The sequence below is a fragment of the Heloderma suspectum genome, chromosome 3 (assembly GCF_057233095.1).
Source record: "Heloderma suspectum isolate Gila_16-S chromosome 3, 16-S_ref, whole genome shotgun sequence".
Classification (NCBI taxonomy): domain Eukaryota; kingdom Metazoa; phylum Chordata; class Lepidosauria; order Squamata; family Helodermatidae; genus Heloderma; species Heloderma suspectum.
The window spans coordinates 252,161,409-252,188,749 of NC_139460.1; the positions used below are offsets into that span (position 1 = coordinate 252,161,409).

The 27,341-nt window shown below is 41.2% G+C and overlaps 1 protein-coding gene across 1 annotated transcript in view; it reads right to left on the reverse strand.

Annotated features, from left to right (window-relative positions):
- RBM20 (RNA binding motif protein 20) overlaps positions 1-27,341 on the reverse strand; it is a 191,627-nt gene that overhangs the window by 23,394 nt on the left and 140,892 nt on the right. Inside the window, exons 6-11 of the mRNA XM_084846282.1 lie at positions 26,978-27,121; positions 21,627-21,758; positions 14,595-14,674; positions 12,920-13,616; positions 10,733-10,831; positions 829-1,465 (exon numbers count right to left, since the gene is read on the reverse strand). Of these exons, the coding sequence (XP_084702408.1) occupies positions 829-1,465; positions 10,733-10,831; positions 12,920-13,616; positions 14,595-14,674; positions 21,627-21,758; positions 26,978-27,121 (1,789 nt within the window). The remainder of the gene's footprint in view (positions 1-828; positions 1,466-10,732; positions 10,832-12,919; positions 13,617-14,594; positions 14,675-21,626; positions 21,759-26,977; positions 27,122-27,341) is intronic.

Below are 27,341 nucleotides of genomic sequence, written 5' to 3' on the forward strand. Positions count from 1 at the left end.
TTCAGTATACAGTTGGGTAGAATATATATTTTATACCTCACTGTTATTCCCATAAAGCACCTCTTTCCAATGCAGGATTTTGGATTTGTTTTTATTTTACTTTTTGCACAGTATTCCACTGAGCTGAGATTTGAGCAGGCTGTAAGATCCTTTCCAAGAATCCTACTTGCTTTTCTAAAACGTTAAAAGGTTTCAAAGATAAAATTAATGATGCACTATATCTTATGTAAATATTTTCTAATTATACTATCACATATCACAAACAATAAAACATATGGGTGATAATGATAACTGCTTAGTGTTCATTTTTAAATATGGTAGGCAGTACATAAATCTATTAAATAATAACAGAATAGGGCACTTAAGTCACTATGTACTGGCATGCAAAAAGAATGAAATTTAGCCATCTAAAAGGCCATTTCGTGGCAAACTGATCTGCTTTGTAAGACATCTAAGGAAATATTCATATCAACCAGACATAAATGATTGTTGTTGACCTGCTCTTCCCATTAACAATTCTGAGTAATTTAAGCAGGGTGCTCCAGAAGTTCAACTCAACTTATATGAACCCAGAAGTGAAGATGATAACAGACATCTCTTCCAGAACATTTATAAGATACTGATCTTATTTCCTTGGCACCATGTGACTAAGAACCTCTAATGGTTTGATTTCGACAGTCCTGTTCTTCTGCTGAGCAACTTCCTAGAAAAATTACAATAATTTGGGCAACATTTATTTTTACTGACAATATATGGAAGCTAAAAAAAACCTGCACAGATAAAAGATTAAACAAACTAACAAGAGAGAGGGAAAAATATACTCGTTACCTTGAGTCTTTTGATGCTCCTGACTTCCACAGCTGGTTTCCTCCTGGGAGTTTTTTGCCAACATTTCTGTAGCTTTTCTATTCTCAGTTTCTAGTGATTCCATCTCTGTATAATCATTTATGCATGTGTCGTTCTGTTGCAAGAGCTCTTCTTTTGGAGGATCAGAAGATATGTACTGCTCCTCCAGGTTTAAGTGAATGTTAATGCTTTCATTTATTGTTCTTTCCTTATCATGGTAATCAGAATCCCTTTGAGGTCTGCCTTCATGTAATTCATTTGGCTTCTGCTCAATGTCCAGATTTAGATGTCGTGCTTTAGTAGCTGTATTATCACCTTCAGAACCACTGGGATTCTCTGCATTTTCCTCTTCTGACCCTAAGCTTACTTCCATTACTTTAGATTTGTTTTCATTTCTATTTAATAAGCTGTGCTCATTCTTCACCTCCAGTTCAGCCCCTAAGGCACTCATTATGGGACATTCTTGGTCTTTCTGACATATTGTTACTATTTCTTCAAGTTCAGTTATATCAGGTTCCATGATAAGGTCATCTTCTCCCACCTCATCTACGGTTACTAGCTCTTCCATATTAGTTGGATACCACGTTTCAGCTTCCATCTCACTTCCACTTTCCCAATCCTATAAAAGATATAAATCTCATTGTGAAGAGGTCAATAAATGGATATTATCAATGGCCCAGTTCAGATGCAACAACAAACCATGGTATGTTATTAAGAGAATGAGCCACAGAATGCCTAAGGCTTACATGTTTCTACTGCCCTTTCATCCGCCTTTGCACACAAGAGAAGACTGAAAGCTTCTGCTTTCACTTTTGAATAAAACAGTTTCCTGTGTCCTAGGAAATGTCCTATGTCCAAATTTGGGAGACTTGGGTTTATTCTAACTCTGATTAGTTAAAACAAGCTAGGATCAAACCATAGTTTGCTATCCATCATGTTTAATTGTTATGTGTGAACCAAATCATGTTTAGAGGGACTATGAGAAATGTTTTTTGACCGGTCCACCTAAAAATGTAATCGCTTCAATCTTTACTTGTGTGTTAGTCCCAGTGAAAACAATAGGATTCACACACATACATTTGTGCAGAACTAAGGTACAACCCTTACATAACCCATGGTCCATTGTTCGGTTATGTACAGCCCCTGCCATCAGGGTTCGCACAACATCACAAGCCATGGCTAGGCGCTGAATATTCAAAATGGCCACCCGCACGTGCCGGCACACACTGCAGCCCACCTGGCTTAAATAAGCCATGGTGGGATGTTCAATTGTGTGAACTGGCCCTAAAAGTCAAAACCAGCACTTTGATTTGAGCACAGAAACAGACTTGGAGCCAACAAAGTTGGCAAACCACAGGTGTAATGTGCTCATGTTACCAAGTTTCAGTTAGGCATCTCATAGTTGTATTCTGAACTAACTGAAGTTCCCAGCCCTTCTCCAAATGCAGCCCCACATATAATGCATTACAGTAGTTAAGAAAAATGCATTAAGTTGCAGGTAAACATAAACATTTCTGTGCTTGACATACCTGTGAATATTTTAAAATAGCCTTTCCAATTGATCTGAAAGCTAGGGGTGTGCATCAGATGTGAACAAAGTCCAAGCAGAATTGGACTGCTTCAGTCCAGTTCTGTTACTTCCTGAGGTGAAGTGGGCTTCCCTCTGATGTCAACAGAATCGAAGCAATTTCAGAATGAGGTTTGTTTGTGACTTGTTTTGGAAACACAGACTTTATGTCTCCTGCAAATAGTGTATTTTGGGTTTGTTCCTCTAAACGCTGATTATTAGCATGGGGAGTGGGGATAGAGTGAACAAGATTGAGTGACTAACAGATTCACCTTCCAATCCTAGGGCACATTTTACCATGGCCTGAATCGCTGAGCTTTGAGGGAGGGATTGGGTTCAGTGGAGTGTTTCATTAAAATTCTGCTGTCTTCCATTTCTTTCAGTAGAGTTTAGCAGGTCAGAGTAGAAAGAAGTGTCATGATAGGTTCTTTCTTACTAGGTATGATGGGGTTGGCTGGCTAGGTGGTGTCAAGTTTTGTTTGTTTAATTTCATTCAAAATCATCCTTTCCTTTCTGCTGTAACTCAGTCTTTCAGAGCTTTTCTACACAAGGCTGTTAAATGGCTGTTAATCTGCTGTATCTACTTTTGGTTTCATCACAGAACTGAGATCCAAGCTCTACACAAAGAGCATTTCCTTTCTTGCTTTTCCACTACATAATCTCTAGGTGGCACTGTGGTATAGCAAGATAGCACAAATACACAAGTGAAAAAGCAGTTTCTTTCACTTTCACAATTAATGCTGCATTTTCCCTGCGATAAAAAAACCTTGCCAAAACGGCTTGTCAGACACAGAACCTGGAGGGTCACTGTGTTGTCTAAAGAACCCATAAGCAACTGTGAGTAAGGAATGACAAGTGCACAATAAATGCCTCATGTAGAAATGCTCTCAAACTTTTTCCTGCAAAATCTTTTTGAGATACTGTACTTGGTTTCTCATTTGTCCTATGTTGTGCTGTCTCTGTGTGTGCCTTTGTGTAGAATTATGTAGTGAATCCATTTTCTTCTCCCCTAGCTAGGAAAAAGAAATTAAATAATTTGCATTTAGTCCTGTTGTTCTTCAGTTTTTCGTATGTGTGTGTGTGTGTTTCATTAATCATCATATTATAGCAGTATTATTCCCTATTAAGCATATTTCTCTAGTCCCTGCACCTATCCTTCTGAAAATCTGCAATTTCTTGCCTGGGGACACATCTATAGTGTGTGCCATTTTCAGACAAATTGCCCCCCCCCAAAAAAAAAATGAGGGAAGAGGAAGTGAATCTTTCCCCACCAAATTTGAGGACTTCCCTTTCACATGAACCACTGCACCTATCCTGAAAAGTTTCAGGTTTCTTACTTAGGACCATCTCTAGGCTGTTTATCATTTCCAGAACAATGGTTCATAAGGAACATATGGGGATAAATGTTCAGCAATTCCCTTATATATCTGTAAGTGTGTGTAAGAGAGAGGGAAAGAAAGAGAGATAGAGAGATTGTAGATAGATAGATAGGCATGTACCACAACCCCCCCCCCCCCGCACCTATCTCACAGCTGGCAGGCACAATCCCTTGGCATAAACTATGCCTGCTGCTATCGTCTAATTCTGACAAACAGAAAAATTGTTATAACCAATTTTTGATTTCCCATGATAGTCAATAGGAAGCAGGAAGCCTTGGATTTCTAAAGTTTGACTTGGGTTTGGTACTAGGTTGAAGGAGATGGGACACCGAACCGAACTAGTCCATTTTCTGTAGTGCCAAATCAGGGTTCGAGTCGAAGCTGGGGGTTGGTTCATATCTCTATTGGAAACACACTTTATGGCAATTCTGGTAGCTCACTCCAGTCATATGTATGTGCTGACCTATCTGCACACCATGTTTTAATTGGTGTAGTGTCATGCCGCATTAGATAACTACCATCCTAAGCAACTGTTTGCTGGTGAAGTGCGTCTCAGGCCAGCCACTTTCATTTCCTATATTCTGGGCTATTGGGTTTTCAGCTCCTTCTTTCCATCAATTATACTAACATAGACTGGCAGGGATGATACTAATAATTAGGTAAATTATTATCATCTCGAAATACAATCTTGAGTAAAATAATCTTGAATAAGATTATGGCACCAGACAGAGGAACCTTCTCCTTAAAAAAATCTGTTTCTGTTCAAATGGCCATCTATGGCACAAATTTTCTTTTGAAATCCCAGTATGTATATGAAATATAGCATGCTTATTGGCCGCGGTGGCTTAGTGGTTAAGACGCTGAATTGCAGACCAGAAGGTCGGCAGGACAGCAGTTCGAGACCCGAGTGCTGCGTGATGGAGTGAGCTCCCGTCTTCAGTCCCAGCTTCTGCCAACCTAGCAGTTCGAAAGCAAGAAATTGCAAGTAGATAAATAGGTACCACTTCGGCGGGAAAGGTAACAGCGTTCCGTGCACCTCGGTGTTCAGTCATGCTGGCCACATGACCACGGAAGCGTCTTCGGACAGCGCTGGCTCTTCGGCTTAGAAATGGAGATGAGCACCACACCCTAGAGTTGGACATGACCGGTTGGGGACACCTTTACCTTTACATTGTTCTTTAACATTTGCTTTTATTGTTTTTTATTGTTTTTATGCTTTGCTTATTGCCCTGGGAAGAGGAGTGCTGAAGGGCTGGGTTAAAATTCTTCCAAACAAACTAATAAAAATTAAGTCTATTTGATTCTCTGCTGTTTCGTCAATTCAGCTTATCCTTCTAATGTCCTAGAAAGGCACTATACCCTCAGGAGATCAAGTTCCTGCTGCTACAGATACTGATAGCTCTGATGATCAGCTCATGACCCTAAAGATATGATGCTGGAAAGTCTCCAAGGACATTGGTCTGTTTCTCCAGAGCTGGACTGAGGGACTAGTTTTTCAGTTATTTAATTAATCAAAAACATTAAAAATGAATTTGTATAAATTCTCAATATTCAAATCATTTCAATAAAGTTTTTACTTCAAATTACTGTGTTTTGCTTCTATTTAAATGTGACAAACTATCCTATCTTTGGACACGATTTACAAACCTGTGTACTATTTTCAAGGATACCTCATTTTTGATTGCCAGTGCCAAGTATTCAACGCAATTTATGTGTGCAGAGAGCAACTAAAAAAAGAGTCTGAGATCTGTCCAAAGAAGCAAAGGTCATGATGGGATAATTTAGAATCTCCTGAAGATGTTTAGAAATGCCCTTTAAAAGGGGTGTAATATTTCACTGACAAAAACATTCATTGTGTTTGCTTCCAGGCCAAATTCAAGGTGATGATTATTACCTTTAAAACGCTAAATAAACTGCTTCCTGAATATCTTAGAGCAGAGGTTGTCAAACTATGCTCCACAGACTACTGGTGATCTGCAAGCTCCATTTAGGTGGTCCACTGAAGGGTAGCAGAACAGTCAAGAATATCTGCACTTGACCTTGCAATTCATTTATTTTTTCTGATGATGGAAATCACAGCTTTTTTGACCAGGGCCAAATTATCAAGCAGGTTAACAAAGTCCTGGCCTGGAGCCTATCATTTTCATAATATGGCACTAGCTTGGTCTACTAATTTTTCCCTTACCAACTACAGACCAGTCAGTCTGACATCAATCCCTGGGAAAATTCTGGAGCAGATCATAAAGCAATCCATCTGGAAGCACCTTGACAAAAATGCCGTGATTACTCGAAGCCAACATGGATTTGTCAAAAACAAGTCCTGCCAGACAAATCTGATCTCATTTTTTGATCAAGTCACCTCCCTTGTAGACCGTGGGAATGCTGTAGACATCATATACCTCGACTTCAGCAAAGCTTTCGACAAAGTGCCCCATGATATCCTGATGAGCAAACTAGCTCGAAGTGGGCTAGATGAAACAACGATCCAGTGGATCCACAGTTGGCTACAGAATCGGACTCAAAGAGTGCTTATCAATGGGACCTTCTCAAGCTGGGGAGAGGTAACGAGTGGGGTACCGCAGGGCTCAGTCCTGGGCCCAGTGCTCTTCAATATTTTTATTAATGACTTGGAGGAAGAGGTGCAGGGAATGCTGATCAAATTTGCAGATGACACAAAATTGGGCGGGATAGCTAATACTTTGGAAGACAGAAACAAAATTCAAAGTGATCTGGATAGACTGGAGTGCTGGGCAGAAAACAACAGAATGGCATTTAATAGGGACAAATGCCAAGTTCTGCACCTAGGAAAAAGAAACCAAATGCACAGTTACAAGATGGGGGATACGTGGCTCAACCACACTACGAGCGAGAAGGATCTTGGAATTGTCGTCGATCACAAGCTGAATATGAGCCAACAATGTGATGTGGCTGCAAAAAAGGCAAATGCTATTTTGGGCTGCATTCATAGAAGCATCGCTTCCAAATCCCGGGAAGTACTAGTTCCCCTCTACTCAGCACTGGTTAGGCCTCATCTGGAGTACTGTGTCCAGTTCTGGGCACCACACTTTAAGAAGGATGCAGACAAGCTGGAGAGGGTTCAAAGGAGGGCAACAAAGATGATCAGGGGACTGGAAACAAAGCCCTATGAAGAGAGACTGAAAGAACTGGGCATGTTTAGCCTTGAGAAGAGAAGACTGAGGGGAGATATGATAGCACTCTTCAAGTACTTGAAAGGTTGTCACAGAGAAGAAGGCCAGGATCTCTTCTTGATCATCCCAGAGTGCAGGACACGGAATAATGGGCTCAAGTTACAGGAAGCCAGATTCCGACTGAACATCAGGAAAAACTTCCTGAGTGTCAGAGCAATACGGCAATGGAACCAATTACCTGGGGAGGTGGTGGGCTCTCCCACACTGGAGGCCTTCAAGACGAGGCTGGACAGCCATTTGTCAGGGATGCTCTGACTTGGATTCCTGCATTGAGCAGGGGGTTGGACTCGATGGCCTTGTAGGCCCCTTCCAACCCTACTATTCTATGATTCTATGATACCAAGGGGCCCTGCTCAGCAGTCTGGCCTAGGCCACATGATTTTCATAATATGGTGCTGGTTTTGACAATGATGCCAGTGCTGAAAAAATATATATTATTAAAATATAAGCTATGTATGTGCTTTTATTTGTAGAACAAAACAAACTGATTACGTGGTCCACCAAGACTCCCAAGCAATTTTCCACTGGTCCATAAAAATTCCCCAAACGTTGTAACTTTTTCTCATGGGGCTGTTGCTTCAGTCCCTTGACCATTCTGTTTGCCACTTTCTTCAGTTTCCAGCTCTATGATATGCTTCATGAGGTGTGATGACCAGAACTGTAAACAGTATTCCAAGTGTGGTCTCACCACAAATTTTTATAAGGGCATTATGATATTGGCAGTTTTATCTTTGATTCCTTTCCTAATTAACTCAAACATAAAATTTGCCTTTTTTATAACAGGTATACATTAGGTCAATATTTTCATCAAACTATCCACCACAACCCCAAGATTTCTTTCTTGTCAGTCACCATCAGCATATATGTGAAGTTAGGATTTTCTGCCACAGTGTGCATCACTTTACACTTGCTTATATTGAACAATATTTGCCATTTTAATGCCCATTTCCCCAGTCTGGAGAAATCCCTTTGGAGCTCTTCACAATCCCTTTTTCTCTGAACCATCCTAAATAATTAGTGTTGTCAATGAACTTGGCCACCTCACTGGTCACCTTTAACTCCAGATTATTTATGAATAAAAAAGCACCTCTCCCAATACCAATTCTTGGGGGATCCCATCCCTCTATTTTGAGAACTGACAATTTATTCCTAGTCTCTCCTTTCTTTTCTTTAAACCAGTTTCCAATCCATAAAAGGATCTCTCTTCTTATCCCATGACTGGCAAGTTTCCACAAGAGTCTTTGGTGAGGGACTTCATCAAAAGCCTTTTGGAAGTCCAAATAAACAGTGCCTAACAGATCACTCCAATCCACATGCTTTTTGACACTCTCAAAGAACGCTAAAACGTTTGTGAAACTCACCTTTGCAGAAGCCATGTTGATTCTTTTTCAGCAGGACTTGATAATTTTATATTTAATTATGCTTTCCACCAATTTACTCGGAACAGACATGGGGGGAGAAATCCTAGTCAGCGGCTAGACGGCCATAGTATATCTGGTTTTCCGGGAACTGACCTCAGAGCCCGTGCTCTGAGGTCGGTTCCCAGAGAACCAACCTTCCCCCCTTCAGCGCTCTCTCACAGGCAGCATGGAACACCCCAAACTCCACACTCAGAAGAGGAGTGCGGAGGGGCCAAAATGGAGCATTCCAGGGGATGTTCCAGGGCGGGGAAGATGGAAATGCCAGTATGACACATCCTATGTATCGTCTGGCAGCCTTCTTCCCTGATCTGCCTTCCTGAGGCTAAACAGCTGAAATCGATGTCTAGCTGCAAATGCAGGGCAGGAGATGCGCAGAAGGAACAATCTCCTGCCCTGCTTTGGATAGGCAGTCACCTCCAAGTTTGAAGGCGGTCACCTATCTCCATACGATTGTGCCCTAAGCTAATCAGCCTATAATTTCCTGCATCCTCCCAGATCCCATTTTTTTTAAAATTGACTTTACATTGGCTGCTTTCCAGTCCTCTGGTACAGATGCAAATCTTAGGGCCATTTTACATATTTTTGTTAGAAGATCATATCTGAGTTCTTTAAGAACTCTCAGATGGATACCATCTGGACCTGGTGATTTCTTTGTTTTCAATTTGTCAATAAGATCTAGATCAGGCATGGGGAACCTCCAGCTGCTGGCTGGATCTGGCCCATGGGAGTGTCCCACCTAGCCCGCCAGTTTCTTCCCCAGGCCCTGTTCCCTTTTTTTTCAGGAAAAAGATCACCTCCAATCAGCAGCTGATCAGAAAGAAGAGCTTTTCCCTGCTAAGCACTGAAAAAGGATCCCTTTCTCAGCACTCAGCAGGGGAAAGCTCTTATTAGCTACTGATCAAAGATCAGAGCTTTTCCCTGCCAGGGAGAGGGGGCTGGGCTTGGGGAGGAAGCTGCTGATTCTGTCCTGCTTACTTCTGAGGTTTGTCCTGCAGGTTTAACCTGAGCAGACATGCAGAGGCTTGCCCTGTTTACGTCTGAGTTGACATGATGCTTATGCTCACTTCTGAGTAGTCATACATAAGCTTGGTATTTGGGATGCTATTTGAAAGTGCTGCTGAGTGATTCAATCCTGCTTCATTCTGGGGAGACATGCAGAAGCTTGTCCTGATTCCTTCTGAGCAGGTTTAACATTGGTAAGAATCACATTTGGGCCTGGTCATTCTCTCTTTGGCCCCACCCACACATGATAGGCAGCCCCCAAGACCTTTCCTAGATTGGAATTTGGCCCTTGGACCAAAAAAGTTTCCCTGTCCCTGGTCTAGAACTTCATCTTTTGTCACCAATATTTGCCTCAGTTCCTCAGATTCCTTTCCTAGATATATCAGTTCAAGCATGGATATCCACCCTGTATCTTCTGTAGTGAACACAGATGAAAATAATTCATTACGGTTCTCTGCAATCTCATCATCCCCTTTTAGTACTCCTTTAACTCCATTGTCATCCAATGGTCCAACTGCTTCCCTAGCCGGTTTCCTGCTTTTACAATTAAGTGTGTTCAATTGTTGGTCTTAATGTTACCAATGATATGCTCCTCAAAATCCTTTTTTTACATCCCTTGTTTGTTTACATTTTGTCTGCAAATTTGTGTTCCTTTTGTTCTCCTCATTTGGGGAAGACTTCCATTTTCTGAAGGAAGCTGTCTTATAGTTTACTTGACACTTCTTTTTAACTATGCTTGTGACCTCTTAAATCTTGTGCTACCTTTCCTGACTCACATTGTACATTCTAGCTGAGATTTGACCCTCTTGACTTTCTCTTTCAACTTCCTTTTCATCAGTTTCCTCATTTTAGAGATGTGTCCTGTTTTGAAGTCAAATGTGAATGCATTGGACTCCCTTAGCGATTTTCCATTTACATATAAATTAAGTCTGATACCTCTATAGCCACTATTTCTAATCAGTTCAACAATACCATATGTCGCATTAGGTCCTAGGCACCACTTAGGATTAAGCCCAGGTTCACCCACCCTGTGGTCAATTTCATGACCAACTGATCTAGGGCATAGTAATTTAGGATACTGATAATTTTTTTCTCTTTGTCAAGACTAGAACACACATTTATCTACTGCATGTGTGGGCACTTGATTACCAGTTACTACAACACTTTCTCCTTTGGATGCCTACCTGATTTTGTTTTCCATCTCAAGGTTACCTTGAGCATTTTTCACAGGAGGATATAACATGTCCTCAGTACAATATTATGTTTGATGCCTGGTATTGTCACCGACAGCAAATGTATATAACTCACCTTCTCTTTTCTTGAGCTTTCCACATAATCTTCTGTTTCTTTCAATAATGTATTTGTAGGAAAAGGGCTGTTCTCCACATTAGAATCTTTTTTTTCAACCTAAGACAGAGATTGTCTATGGGTGAAGACAGATGTAGTATAAAAAGTGAACTCACAGTGCATTCCTCAATCATGGTGTGTGCCCAGTTCCTCCCACCTTAGTAATTTGATTGATAGATATATATAACAGCAAATAAAATGATGAATCAGCTGTGAGCGTTGCTCTTCTCTTCATGCTTCAGGCATGCAGTCTGTTTTATTTTTGTTTTTAAACTTGACCATCACATGTACATGTATCAATTCGCTTGTATTCTTATTACAAAGAAACTAAGAGGCGTGTTTTTGTATGTTTTTTAACTATTCTGGGACTATGGGAAAAGGGAACACTTTCTTTGTGACATGATGGGTCACTATTGAACCAGCGCTGGGCACAGCCAGCTGCTTCTGCAGGCCTGAAGATGTCAGTTTCGTCAAAGCGCAACCCTGGAGAGGACCAGTACATTTGGATGGAACTTTTAAGGGCACTTCTAAATCCAACCCACTGCTCTAAAAATGTTTGGTATGTATTCAGCATAATAGTAGCAACATTTTATCTAATTTAAACAGAAACATTATTTTATGAAGGTAGCCATGTGTATTTTCTGGTTTAAATACCTATACCATCACCACTGCCCAGGCCTATTGACCAAGAAAAGATACGTACGGATTGCTATAGAACAGCTTTCCCCAACCTGGTGCCCTACAGATGTGTTGTAATACAACTCCCATTATTCCCCAACCAGCATGATTACTGGTTATACTGGCTGAGGATGATGGGAGTCATAGTTCAACACATCTAGAGGGAACCATGTTGGAGGTAGGCTAGTATAGAATACTGCAATCTTTTGAAACGTTTAAAATATACATTTGTTTAACATTTGTTAAAGATCTCCTAATTTTCTTATAAAGAAGTACTTATTAAAGAACTGTCGATTTCTGAGAGTTTTAGAGAAAATGGCCAGGATGCAAACAGCCATTAAACTTATTTTGTGAGACCAACCCACCAGCTGCCATGCTGTGTGACAAAATATTTTGAAAATGATGGGGGACTTCAAAAGCAGTTTCTGATGTGGCATGGGAGTTAGTTATTCAAAGAGAAAAAATATCCATGGAACTATGCAAACTCTTCTAAGTGCGTAACAGCTAACCACAAGGAGAAAAGTAATAATTCTGAAGATAGAAGTTATCAGAAAAAGCAGGCAAGAAGTTGTTTAAAGTCCATTTGCACTGTAGGAACATTCATTCTTAATTTATACAAATTAAGGTTAGAGTTCACTGCCTGAAACAGCAAAACTAATGCATTATCTTTTGTATTCTGGAGACTTTGTTACTGGCCCAAGTCAATGAAAACAGTGATCTGTCACATTGCTGTGATTACATTAAAATAAATGTAAGACAAATCACTCTCTCTCTACTTCAACTTTCTGTGGAAGTTGAAAAATGAAAATGAAAGTGATCTGCTCTACAGGATTGTACTAAAAAGGAAAACATGGTTTTGTAAATGATGAACAATAAGACATTTCTCAGCACGTGTAAAGATGAAAAAGTGGGCAGGGATAATCAGTTTTACTCAGTCTTCCTTTGGAGGACTATGAAAATTGTATCAAATGTGATTTCCCTGTATAGTGATAACTTGCAATATGCACAGATGTAGCTTAATCACACTGTTGCAATATGTTTTTCATAGTCCCCTTTCTCTATTCCATTCTAGAGGTTTTAGCTTGTATGTCCTAGTGATTTTTCATATCAGTATTTGCTCCCAATGTCAGATCCAAAAATTAACACATGTACTGACTCCTAATTTTTACATGGAAAGGTCAGCGAGGTCATTCACTGGCAGAATGACAAAATGGTTCCTTACATGATTAGCACCACAGTCAAGTATAAAAAAGATGGTATGTATGCAAGTCAGCTCTTCACCTGACTTGCAGAAACACTTTTATGCTCTAAGTAAGCAAGAGACAGAAAGATATGATTTTGGTGGGAGTCTACATTTTCTATTCACGTTAATTCACTCTGCAGAAACACTGAAGTTCTTTTATAAAGGGGACGCTGATTAATTAAAATAGCTCTCATAGTATTCCAGTAGTAACTTAAATTACTTATTACCTCATTCTCAGTTCCTTCTCCTTTCTTCACATTAACCTTGAGAGAGGCACAAGGTACCTCTTCCTCTGGCTTTTTGTCACCATCCTTAAAATTTTCCTTATCACTTTGCTTTTGCCTGATACTGTCAGGCATCTTGTTGGGCTTTTGTTCTGATGTTTCTTCTTTAGCGGGGTCTTCACAGTGTGAATGTCTGTGCTCTCTTGATCTTGCCTCTTCCTTTCTTTTATACTTTGGAGCTGCATCTATTGACTGTTTTTGATACTTATCAGATTTTTGCTTAGATGGTTTTCTGTAATATTCTTCTTCTCTGCTCTTATATCCAGGCAAACTATGAGCCCCCTTTGAATTGGGTGAACCCCCCCTTAAATATTTTTCTCTGTGCCCTCTGCTTCCTTCAACACGCTCTTCCAAGTCTAGTTTGTCCAGGTGGCGTAAATAATGCTTTCTCTCATGCACCCATGTGTCGGTCCTATCTCTTTTCTCTTCCCCATTCTCTCTCCAGGGCACTACTTCTCTTTCTTCCTCCCTTCGGGAATAAGGAGACTGATCCCATGTCTCTCTTCCATTTGCCCAGTCTGTCCGGTTTGTACTCAATGGACTATGGGGGGAACTACAGGAAGTAAAGCTTGGAGTATGTGATCGTGGGGACAGTGAACGGCTTATGGGGCTACGAGACCGAGGCCTTTCAGGTCCATACCTACAGTACAAGGGAAAAGTGGAGTATTATAAAAATTCTTAAATAAACCAATTTGTCCATAAAATGCCACAGCAGTTTTCATGGTTTTTTAAATCTATCTCTAGAAGTAGTATGATGAATCGCAAATTGTGTCAATATAGTAAGAGCAACATCATGGTTGCTTTAAAATATCCATAAATTGGTAATGGCTTTGCATCATATACACACATTTGTGTAGACATACATAAGCAAAAAAGAATTATTAAGCAGAAAAAACCATATGCCTAAGACTAAGCAGTTAACTTGAAAATATTGTATAACTATTACGGTATCAACATGTATGCAAACAGTAAGGATGATATGTAACATTCACATAAGCGAACTCGAGTTCAACGGAATAGAAATTTGTTCCGAATCTCTCTCTCTCTCTCTCTCTCTCAATCTCTCTCAATCTCAATCTCTCTCCATCCACACTAGTTCATACAACATTATTCTGATGCATTAAATATAAGCATAACATGGGAAAGAAAATCATAATCTAAGTTCCACTGAGTTCAATGAGGCTTGCTCCCAGATAAGTCAGTAAAGGATTGCAATCTAAATAAACCAATGGAAATAATACAAAATTATTATTTTTGTCTAAAAATAGTTTGGGATATATTTTGACATTTTTTCTTGTAAATTTTAGGAACATGTTTTATAGTTTGTGCTCTGGAAACATTTCTGAGAATGAGAAACTGAGTGAAACTAAAATTGACAGATTCATCCATCCCTAATCCATATATTCAAGCAGTACGAGAAGATTTTATAACATAAAAGTGGAAGTAGCAGCTGCTAGCTTTAGCCTTAATAATGTATCTTGCCTGCATATTTTCTTCAAAACATCCTCCTAAATTATCTAAAAGGATTGAATAGCATCTCTCTCCTATGCTGTAATCTCAGCTTCTTTTTGACCTGTGTCACAAAAACAGGGCAGAAATTAGTAATATTATGCAGTACCTGTCTGCTTCTCGCAAGATGTCCCGTTCTCTCTGAGAATTGATGTCCTGGATTATTGCTGCCACATTCCGGCCTGGTTTCTAAGAAGTAAAATAAAAATATACTTATTAATAATGGGAAATGAACTTTTTCCTTTAAAGCTATTTAAAGTGAAGTACTGACATGGCACAGTGTCAGGAACGCCCTAGCTGCCTCTTGCAGTCCCCACCAATAGCCAACTCAGGTCACAGATGACGAGGAATTCTTTCCGAGACTTTATTCCTTTATGACTCTTTCAGATACTAATCACTAGTGACAAAGCAAGGAACAGCACTGGGGAAAGATAGCAGAGTAGCCTAAGCTCCAGGTAAGGCAGTTGGTCCCTGTTTGAAGGAGAACCATGGGAAGACCCTGAACCTATGGACTAGGGAGAGATCCTCCCTCTTTCCCTTGGGTCCTTGGGACGCGACTGTTGTTTGCACGCCAAGTGAGTGCTACGCCTCCTTTCCGCGCCCTCCAGCTGTCGTCACTCCCTGAGTTTGTGCCGAGCGTCCAGCATTCCCCCCTCCAGCGCTCTCTCACTGCCAGGGTCACTATCTATCCCAGGAATACTGGCAGGAGGAATTTCTGCCAGCTGCTGTGCCTGTGAGAGATGTGCAAGCTCCTCTCCCACGGATTGCTGTTCCTCTTCAGAATCAGAACTGCTCTGGGGCTCTATTGGATCAATTTCCACCCTGACACACAGAACATTTCCAATAGTTTCATTGTACTACTTGTATTTAATCCTATGATTCAGTATTCTTCGTGTTTAATCTGAGAATACTACTGAATTAGAAAATGTATGTATGTTGATACACAAATTGGACAAATAAAAAAAATCAACTTGGAGATTACAGAACTATAGCTTTGTTTTCTGGAATCCATTTTACGTTTTGAAAATGATACAGCCCAAATGTAACGTGCTCCCTGTAGCCAGTGTTTTAAACAGTTACATTCAGCACTAGGCAAAACTGAAAAATCGTCTTCATAAATAGCCCCAATTATGGCACACTGAAGTATTTCAATACAGAAATTTAAACTGAGGCATAGTCCTAATACCTAATTTCAGGTGAAAGAAGTTATTGCTGGCCATGAAAGGGGTTGATTCCAAGAGAAATTCAAAATCTAAAACTTAACCAGAGCGTTGTTCATCTTCATAAGAAAGGGTCAGAACCTAAGTTGAGAATAACTATGCACATTCTAACCACGAGAAAACATTAACTATATGGTCTCAAAAAAATATCTGCATTCTTAGAACAACACAGAACACACTTTTAAGGCAAATGATATATAGTGACAAAATCCTGGAACCAACATTGCCAGAATCTATGATACTAGTTAAATGCAAAAACTCTCAACTACCACCAAAGGATTGGTGTCCTTTGGTATCACTTTAGCCTGCAATCCTCTTTTGTAGGTTTGCTTGCAGGCAGCTCCATTTTATTAGCCAAAGTGAGGACAAACGACCAAAAAATGTGTATCCCAAGGATTCATGGGCAACCAAGCTCTATGGTAACAATCATGCTAAATGCAAAGGATAAACACATCCCATAAAAATAGAACCTAAGAACCATAGAGGTGTAATTCTCATGGCTGCATGAGAATTACTCCTCTATGGTTCTATCCAACTGAACTAATAGAAGAAAAAAATCACTACTACTTCTGGGTGAAAGGGTTATGGAACCACTCTTCTAAATTACCACTCCCATCTAGCTCTGAAGCAAAATGTGCAGTATTTCCTAAAGTGGTCTGATGACCATGTTATTATTACTTTGCAGATATTCAGTTAGCAGGGTGAGCAAAAACAGGTTGCTAATCTGGAACTATGGTCCTTTTGAGTGGTCATCTGTGGATTCACATATGGGGCCTCAGCAGAGCTTCATTTCGGAACTTTCTAGTCAAGGTAGCGTTTTGGTGGGCACTTCACCCCCACCCTCAGTGTGCATGCCCAATGGGTATGATTCCTAACTCCCCAGAGTTCCTAATGGTCCACATGCAATGGCTAATATGAGGAAGCATTGAGTAGGCAAAAAAAACACCTGCAGTGGGGCAGAAGGGTTGCTTGTGTGCCTGCACAGATGTCCCCATGAAGAACCACAGTTACAGGTAAACAACCAGTTTTTCTTCTTTGTGGGCTGGGTGCTTATTTGAAAGCTCAGCACAGCCCTTCCAAAGGAAATATCCACCCTGACCCAAACATCAAGTCTGTGCTGCCAGATGAATACAGATGGCTGCAACCATTAGGGATGTCCGCGGCTGAGAAATCAGTTTCTTTTTTTGCTCGATAGAGTTCTGCCATGTGTACAACTAGCTTTGCGTCTGCAAGCCGAGCTGCGGGTTGTTCCCTGAACTCTGGGAACCTTTTGCACGTGGGGGGCGAGGGAGATTCTGCAGTTTGCACAAATGTCTGAGCAATTTGCAAAAAATTCAGCTGTGATTTGCATAAATTGCAGAACCTTCCCCCTCCAAATGCTCAACATTTCCAGAAAATCTGCAAACTGGCCCGACTCACTGCAGACTGAGTTGGGTGCCACAGCAGGAACCAAAATGAAGTCCAGGGGGCTAAGCCTGGGAAAACTCATTGAACTCAACCCCATAAACAGATTTCTCCGACATTCCTGCAACCACACTGTAGAGCAACGTAGCAAAGCTCCAGCACCCCTCTGAGGAAACCCGTGGAAGAAGTGACTGCTCTAGTGGAATGTCCATGAACCTCTTCTGGAAAAGGGAGTTTGGCCAATTTGTAGCAGAGCTGCAAAGTCAATGAATTTCAGTGAACAAATTGCTGGATGGAGACCATGGCCAGATTTACATGGCAACAAATGTGAAGCACTTTCATGTTTAATGAGGATTTTCATGAAATCAGCTTTGATCCATCAGGAACCCACAAAGCAAAAAAATGTGGAGTAAACACAACCTTAAAACCCACTTTTCACAGGTCCAACTGCCCTTTAATCCACCTTACTTTGCGATTGAATGGGCGGACTCCTGCTAATAGAAGTGAACATCCATCAACCCATAGATGCTGTTCAGCCAATGAGGCTTGCTCCCTGCCCCCCTCTATGCACCACTGCTCAGGGAAGTTTAATGAAAGAGATGAGTAATGTCGGATAGTTTACCTTACACCTCTCCCCCTGACATCCACCAACCATAGTGAAGCCCAGGTACAAACTGGCAGACAGGCAGGCAGGCAGGAGACTAGGTCCTGCACGAGGGAAAGGGCTGGAATTGCCTCCCTCTGCTAGCTCTCTGGAGTCTGCTGCTGCTGCCTCCTCCTGACCTGAACTAGGCCTCCCCCTCCTTCCCACAAACACACAGGAAAATCGCACACATCGTGGACTATTCTGAAAGGGAGACATGAATGAACCAGACGCTGCTATTTGTGAAAGGAAAAACAAACTGCTGCATTACTCTGAAGGGGCGACCCAGTGAAATTCCATGATTGGGGAGGCTTGTTCCCATCCCTGTCTATCCTCCCTTGCTGAACTGGCAGCCCTTTTTTCCATCTGTGTATTCCTCAGTGGGGTGTATCACATGACTGCAAAGTTGCAGGTGTATCACCACGGCGAAATAGTGGCTGGCTGCCCTTTCTCCTTCTGCTCAGTGTATGCTTTATTGTGCACTATATATAAACTGGCTACTCCACTACTGTGAATGAAGCAGGGCTACTGACATTATGAATGGGAAAAGGAGGCTACTTATTGTTAAATCAGCCCTCCTGCAAATGGAGAAAAAGAGGGAATGGGGTGGAAGGAGCCACTCCACCCCTTGACCACCCCACTGCCAAGACAAAGCCACAGAGGCACACAGAGGATTTAATGCAGAGGGAGTGGGCATACTGCAGGAGAACCGCCTGGGAGCCACTTTAAATTAAAAAAAAAAGAGTAAAAGGACTTTCAGAAAATGCGGCTTTTCAAGAGGAATGCAGCTGGTTGGCTGTAGACTGGCCACGACATCATGTGTCCCTAACGACTTTAAGTCACAGCAGCATAGGAGAAAACCTGCCATGTAGACGGGACCCATGAGTGCCTTCTTGGGATCCTCTTATCAGAGGAACAGCCAAGGATACCACCTGAAACTCTACGTTCTGCCCACATAAAAGGTCCACTGAATCTCTAAGGCATGAAAAGACCTCTCATGTTATGAGGAGGGTTTGGATAAAACAAAAAATCCATAAATATGAAATATTGATTAAGGTGAAACACTGAACACTGAAACCACCTTTAGTACAAAGGAAACATCAGGACACAACACTGCCTGCTTTATATAGAGACAGGTACGGAAGGTCAGTGCAGAGCGCACACAAGGGAAGCCACCTTAACGGTTAATAGATGCAGGTTGCAAGTAGTCAAGGTTTAAATGACTAAGCCACTGACTGTGAGAACAACAAAAAGTCTCCAACTGGGAGGAGATGTTGCTACCAGAGGGTGAAGGTTAAGCAGTTCTTTCATAGAATCTCTCAACAATGTGTGACAAAACACTGAAAAATTGTCCACAGAGCAATGGAAAGTGGAAGTAGCCACAAGGTAAATATTAACAGATGAAATTGCAAGTATCTTAGTCTTAAGGAAGAGGAAAAACTTAAGGCTGTCCAATATAGAATTGTTTGCGGGCTACCTCCTCGAGAACTCAGTACAGAATAAATGCACCAGACTGTCACCTTCAAGATGAGGACATCAGGATGGAGAATCCTGCCTCAGTCCTGAACAGGAGGTCCATCTGGTCTGACAGCTCCAAATAGTCCCAGTAGGAGAGGGGCAGTATGGTTGCAAACTAAAACTGTCTTGGCCACTATGGAATGGGCACGATACAATCTGGCCCTGTCCCTTGATCTTGGCCATTGCCCTTGTGATGAGTGAGATCATCGAAAACAGGTACAGGAACTGACCTGTCCACTTGTAGAGGAAGGTATTTCTGAGGACATCTGGCCCACTCCTGCTCTGCTGCACTCAAGGTGGCAGTGTCTGTTAGAGGAAGGGATATTGACACTTCTCTGAAAGTGCTGACAGTCTTGTCAGGTGTCGATGGGATGTCTTTCTCCCAAGCGCAAAAGACATAAATTGTGCCCATCCACAGGAGGGAATTTGCTTCTACAAGCAGAGCACTTGAGGGAAGGCGCTGCCTTAAGAGCCATAGGCTCTCTAAGAGGCAGGGAAAATGCTCTGAGATGTGAGCTAACTGAAGAATAAAATAAAAATGCAAACTGCACAGACAAAATAAACTGGAAATAAAATAGTAAAGAGAGAAAAATGTGAGAATTTTATTTTTTATTTTGCCTACCTAGGAACATGTAAAGTGAATATTCCTAGTGATAGTGCTGCTGTGGGAGACAAAAGGAATTGTGTAAGAAGGTGCGAACCATGTCTCCTTGAGCACATGCACTGAGGGTAGGGATTGGATGCCCATCAAAATGATAGCCTATGTTTAGAAAGTTCAAAAATGAGGCTCTGTTCAGATGCAAAAACACCTTATTTATTTATTTACAGATTTATATCTTGCTCCTCTGATACAAAAGCATCACCCACTGCAGTTTACAACATTTAGAAATTACAATTTCATAAAAACAACAATATAAATCAATCAGCCAAGGAGACAGAGTCAGAAGTTTAAACACTTTTTAAAGTTAGTCCCATGCAGAGTGCATTATGTTAGGCCAACTTGGAAGTTACCACACTATGTATAAAAGCAGCCAAGTCACCATCTTCCAAGAGAGGATGCAGCTGGTGACCATCTAAACAAGATCATCCTGGCTGTTAATGCCACATGGGCTTTCAGAAGCATACTGATGTCCAAGAGTACTCCCAAACTGCATACCTGATCTTTAAAAGGGACTGTAATTCCACCCAATATAGGCAAGCCACCACCTCTCAGGTCAAATGGATTCTTTATAATAATCATTTCAGTTTTATCTGGATTGTTTCAGTTTGTTTACCTCATCAAGCCTTGGCTTTTGCCTTGATATTGCTTCATAAAGGCAAACCTTGTCAGAATTGTCAGACCTGGCCATTGTAAAATGTATGGTTTACTGAAAAGATGAGTTTTTTGCTGGAAAAATTGATATGGTCCACTGATAAGTTTTCATCAGGAAGTTGTGAAATGGAAAATTTCCAGGACATTTTCCAGGAAAACTTGCCTATGCAAATTAGGTTGATTTGCATCAGAAAAATTTCTCATGCACCAGACCGTGATCCAGTTTATTTTATTTGTATGTAAGAAACAATAAAGCTAAGAAAGCACCCCATGTTGATTCTTTGTCCCAATGCACCACAAGTAGTTGACCTGAAATATCTAAGGGATACTCACTGTGATTTAAATGCTGTATTATGTAGACATTTTTATTCGAATACTTGCTAAAATTTACAGACAATAGCATGTACTATCCTTATATTATTAAAGTAAGGGGAGTACGTGCTATTGTCTTTAAAGTTAAGAAAAAAACCCAAAGATACTGAAAACTGTTCACACACTAATACATTTTAGCAACCCAAAAGAACTATGCATGTTATGGTGACAGCCACTCATCTACAACTCTGAAATGGCCAAACTTGCCCAGTATTATATATGCAACTGGCATCCATTCATAGTTACTAATGGACTTATAAAATGGAAAAATGTTCCCACAATACTGATCTGGTCTATACAGAAAGTTTATTAGAAGAGACCAGTCCTCCAGCCTATTAAGTGGAAAAATGAAAGTTGGAACTGTATAATACCTCTCAGAATTAGCAGGGTGAAACTTTATAGGGAAGTGGGACACGATGGTGGTGGGTATGAATCTGTGACAGCAATCATAGGGTACTTTTTTCTTGCCTGAAATTTTTAATATCTCATTAGCCTAAGCAGAAAAAAACCCTGTCCATGAACAATACACACACATATAAATAATGACATGGTTGCAAGAAAAAGTAGGGAAAACACACTAACAAAGTTTTATCTGCGAATAAGCGTGCACAGATGAAGGCCATCTCACAATTAACACCCAGATTTCACAGGAAGACAGAACAACTGTTTTACCTTCAGCTGAAGTTCTCTGTATCTTTTAGACATCCTAATGAGTAACTTGTCGTCATTTATCATGGCAGGCTTCTCTTTGTAATATTGCACCATAGCCTGAGCTGCCTCTGTGTATGCCATTTCCAGAAAAGCCTGTTATAATATAGAAATACTTCACAGTTCTCATATTTTATATCATACAGCAAACAAGAAAAATGTGATAAAAATCTCAGATTCATAGTATATTAAGGTGAGGTTTTAAAGAATAAATGTAAAGTTATTTAAATATATTGGATATCTATGTGTTGATAAGTAATTCATGCACACATTTCTTTGCTAATCAAAAGAAACAAAATACTCCAGCATAATTTTAGTTGTAGAGGAAGACAGGACAACAGGATCTTACTGTAAAGGAAGAAATAATTTTGTTAATGCATCTTTTCATGTAGGAGAGGGAAATACCAAGACTGCAAAAATTCCATCTTGTTCACAACTGTAAAAGCTACAAGAGACTTGTCCTCCTTTGTGTCTGGCCACCCAATGTTTAACTTAAAGACAAAATATATATTGAGGACCAAAATATTTCAAGTGATTTTCATGAGACTGGGCACACAGCAATTAGCAGAACTAGAACCATAAACATTAATTTCTGCAGTTTAGTTATGAGCTATACTCAGGAGAAAAAGAACACTCTCATTCTTCTCAGTGGAAGAAGGGCATCTTTGTATGGACTATCTTCATCTATGCTATGATGTGTTCTTACCCAGTGTGGAGTAAGGCAATATACTCTCTAATCCACTTGCCTGGTGTGGGTTTTGTAACTTCCTTACCAAAATGATGACTCCTTGAACACAGAACTTGGGAATCAGATGCCTTCCATGTAGAGATGAATTAGCTCTGCTTCACTCATGTCAGATGAGCTCGGGAATGAGCTAAAATATATCCCTCAAGTTTGGACAAATATCATATTAGGTTAAAAATGAGCCAGGCTAACACTTCCCCACCCTTCCCTACACAGCCATGGGGCCCCCCATGGGGGGGGGGCAGGTGACGTGTCAGAAGCTGAAGCGCCAGCTGGAGCTCCAGATGGCACTGCAGCCCAGATGACATCAGGAATGTGGCTATGCTCCTTGATGTCATCCAGGCAGCAGAGGATTGGGTGGGAGGTCATTTCCTCATTCCTGCTTTAGGGTGTTTTGGATTGGGGCAGAAAGACAATAGAGATAGATCTGTGTCCTATGAAACATGGAGTTTACCTTAGGAACAAAGGCTGAATTAGTGAGGGGGGAGAATCCAACACTGCCAGTCGGCTCACACAATTGATGTAGAACTAGCATAAGCAACCTCTAGCACTACACCAACAGTGTAAGTTGGTGTGACAGGCTTTCTGGAGAAACTCATCATACCAGCTTATGCTATTGGTGTAGCTCTAGAGGTCACTAAGGTTAGTGCTACATCAACTGCATAAGCAGGACAGTGGTACTGGATATTGTCCAGGAGACTGATCCAACCTCATTTTCCTCACTAACTCACTGACAAGGTTCCCAACTCTGACATCCTTCTGGTTAAAGTTATAGCCAGTAAGAAAAATACCTTAAGGCCGATCATTTTGAAAGACAGCAATCTGATGGGCTTATCAGAAAATTAATTGTGAGTAGCTTTACATCTATGCTTAGCACTCGTGCAAGGAAGCTTAGCACTCATGAATGGTAGGTGGCTTGATCTTAATTAAAAATCCTTGATTAAAAATCCTTGATCTTGGAGGAGATAGCCTAGTTGCTTTTGAGTCTGCACCATTTGGAAAACATTTTCCAAGATGCTTTGTAAATTCTCTTGGTTACTGTAAGACAGGAGATTGTTAACCACTCCAAAATTATGGTAGAGGGAATTCAAACTTTGCTTCTCCATATCCAGGCTATGGAATGTAGGGGCCTAGTTCAGAAGGCACTTCTCCACTAGAAGAAACTGCAGATGTTCAGTTGTTACAGTCAGGGCCAGAAATATTGGAACAAGGATAACTGTTTTGGCATTTGGCCTCTGTACACCACCACATTGAAGTTGAAAGGAAACACACCCAGATGGGAGCGAAGGCAGGACTTTCAGCTGTAATTCAAGGGGTTTGACAAAAGTGGGGCACTAACCATTCAGGAAGGACAGCCAGTGGCATACACACACCCCCATCATTGGTGGCTCATAAGTAATGGAACGGATGGCTGACAAGCAGCTGCATGGCCAGGTGTGGCCTGTTTCCTGGGTACCCCATGACCAATCAAGCAGATAAAAGGCCTGGAGGTGGTTCTGAGTGTTACATTTGCATTTGGTAGCTGTTCACTGGAACCCCCAACATGAGGTCCAAAGAGGTGTCTATGCGAATGAAGGAGGCCATCATTAGGCTGAGGAAACAAAATAAACCCATCAGAGTGATAGCAAAAACAGTGGAGGTGGCCAATACAACAGTTTGGAACATCCTGAAAAAGAAGGAATTAACTGGCAAGCTCAGCAACAGCAAAAGTCTTGGAAGACCACAGAAGACAACTAAAGTGGATGACCGCAGAATTCTGCTCATGGTGAAGAGGAACCCTTTCACAACATCTAGCCAGGTCAAGAATGCTCTTGCATAGGCATGTCATTGTCAATATCTACAGTCAAGAGACGGCTTTATGAATGTAAATACAGAGGCTTCACAACAAGGTGCAAACCACTGGTAACGCTCAAGAACAGAACGGCCAGATTAGCCTTTGCCAGCAAACACCTGAAAAAGGCTGCCCAGTTCTGGAATAAGATTCTTTGGACTGATGATACCAAGGTTAACTTGTAGCAGAATGATGGGAAGAGAAAAGTATGGAAAAGGGAACAGCTCATGATCCAAAGCATGCCACATCATCTGTCAAACATGGTGGAGGCAGTGTTATGGCATGGGCATGTATGGCTGCCAATGGAACCGGGTCACTGGTGTTTATTGATGACCTGACTGCTGATCAAAGCAGCAGGATGAATTCTGAAGTGTATAGGGCTGTACTTTCTGCTCAGATTCAGCCGAATGCTGCCAAACTGATAGGACGCCGCTTCATATTGCAGATGGATAATGACCCAAAACATACAGCAAAAGCTACCAGGAGTTTCTCAAGGCAAAGAAGTGGGATGTTCTTCAATGGCCAAGTCAGTCATCTGATCTCAACCCAACAGGGCATGCTTTTCACTTACTGAAGACAAGACTGAAGGCAGAAAGACCCACAAACAAGCAGCAGCTGAAGGCAGCTGCAGTAAAGGCCTGGCAAGGCATCTCGAGGGAGGAAACTCAGCATTTGGTCATGTCCATGGGTTCCAGACTTCAGGCAGTCATTGACTGCAAAGGATTTTCATCCAGGTATTAAAGGTGATCCTTAAGTTTGAAATGATGTTGGTTTGTTCCATTACTTATGAGCAACCAATGATGGGTGTGTGTGTATGCCACTGGCTGTCCTTCCTGAATGGTTAGTGCCCCACTTTTGTCAAACCCCTTGAATTACAGCTGAAAGTCCTGCCTTCGCTCCCATCTGGGTGTGTTTCCTTTCAAATTCAATGTGGTGGTGTACAGAGACCAATTGCCAAAACAGTTATCCTTGTTCCAATATTTCTGGTCCTGACTGTATGTCCACAAGATTGGAAAAAGAAGCCCTCCATGGCCGGTGGGGAACTATAAAAACTTTCTCAAGTTTCAGTGTTCACAGCATTAAAGGTATGAGTTCAACAGGAAGGAAGCTGTATGGTGACCTTTGGACCACTGGATGGTCAAGTCTTCAAAGTCCTTTGCACTGGAACTTTGTAATAAATGTCTCACCTGATGATTTGACAAAATTACTTTTCTTCTGGTGGGAGGAGCCCTACCCATTTTCTCTGTTGCTGTCATAGAAGAAAGCAGACTTTTGGAGCAACTCTGTAGTCAAATCACTAAAGAGTTGCTCCAAAAGCCTGCTTTCTTCTATGAAGGCGAGAGAAAACGGGTTGGGCTCCTCCCACCAGAAGAAAAGTAATTTTGTATAGTTATGGCTCTAGGAGTGGATAGGAACAGGTAACCTATACAAGAATGTTCTCCTCCACTGAGAAAAAATGTCATTTCCTATGTGGCATTTCTGTGTTGGTTTCAGTTTGCAATATAAACATGTGACAAGATTTTTGTTTGCTTTTTTAAAGAAAGTTGTCTTAAATTCAACTACAATAGTGGAATTCAATAGATGAGGCTGTATTCTGCTTTGGGCAATAATACCAAAGTTGACAAAGTTCCTCTAAAACGTGTAGGGACTTGAAAAATAAAATAAAATAAAATGGACAACTGAACTAGAGGGTGTCTCCGCCAGTGATTTGGTCCAGGCTGGCTGTGTGTTGAGTTCATTAGGGATACATGACGTTGTGGCCATCCAACACCTACTCCAAAGTTTATCAAGGAAAAACTGGATTTCCTGAGACTGCTTAAAATCCGATTCTTTTCCTTAAGTTGGGTTCTCTGCAATATAGTTGTTGTATGCCCCAACCCCCGCATTTAGCTCGGGTATGCTAGCCCTGCCCAGGGGTGTGCCTTTTACCATAACCCCAGTCAAGGGGTGTTTCCTGTCTCCCATCCCTGTGTTTCCCAGCACAAACCAAATACTGTCTATTCAGAAGTAACACCCATTGTGTTCAATGAGGCTTGGGGCTCATTGGGAGGCTTGTCTTACAAATGTGCACATCGGGAGTGTTTATTTTGCCCATTATCATGATCAAGCGCAGGAATGGGCTACAAAGGGAGCTCGTTGGGAGGCTTGTCTTACAAATGCGCAGAAGGGGAAGTAACTATTTTGCACCTTCCTTATGGAGCCTGGAGTGGGGGAGGTCTCTCTTATTGGTTGAGCGGGCTACAAAGGGAGCTCGTTGGGAGGCTTGTCTTACAAATGTGCAGAAGGGGAAGTAACTATTTTGCACCTTCCCTATGGAGCCTGGAGGGGGGAAGGTCTCTCTTATTGGTTGAGCAACCCCTGCCACTCAGATGACGTTCACTCCACCCCCAACCCACCCCACCCATACACCCGGAAGTTCTGTGAAGCCACTTAGAATGGTGTGATGTACACCCTCGTGGAGCCCTGCCTGGACCAAAAGTGGCTCCTACAAAAATGCGTGTGAGCCACTCCTCCTTTCTCCTTCCGTTGTCGTGGAGACAGGGCCCTAGTGTATAGTCAATTCGCCTTTTATTTAAAAAACAAATAATTATTTTGAAAGCACTAAAAAACTTGCTATGCATAGTCACTTTCGCAGTAACTACTACACTTTAAGTATGCACCATTTATTTTCAAAACCCAAGTGATACCTTCACATATGTATGCTTTTATTGTAACTAACAACAATACAAAAAAGAATACCTGATTGGTAGATTTCATAAGGATATAATTAGTGACTTTTCCAAATGGAAGTCCAAGATTGATGACATCGTTCTCCGTACAGCTTCCTTCAGGAAGATTACAGATATGTACTACCCGACCTGGTGTACATTTCCTTTGTGGCAACTGAAATTATTAAATATAACTTTAGATACAGATTTCTAAAACAGCCACCAACTAGGTGCATGCAGTTAAAATCATTTTCTTAACCTGCTCTGAAAATGAAGACAAGCCTTAAAGACAAACTTACTTTGCCATTCTTCCTTAATCCTAGTTATTGTATTTCTTTCTTAATTGTAATTATTCATTTCATATTTCAGACTTCCCAGTTGTCATGCAGTCCTCA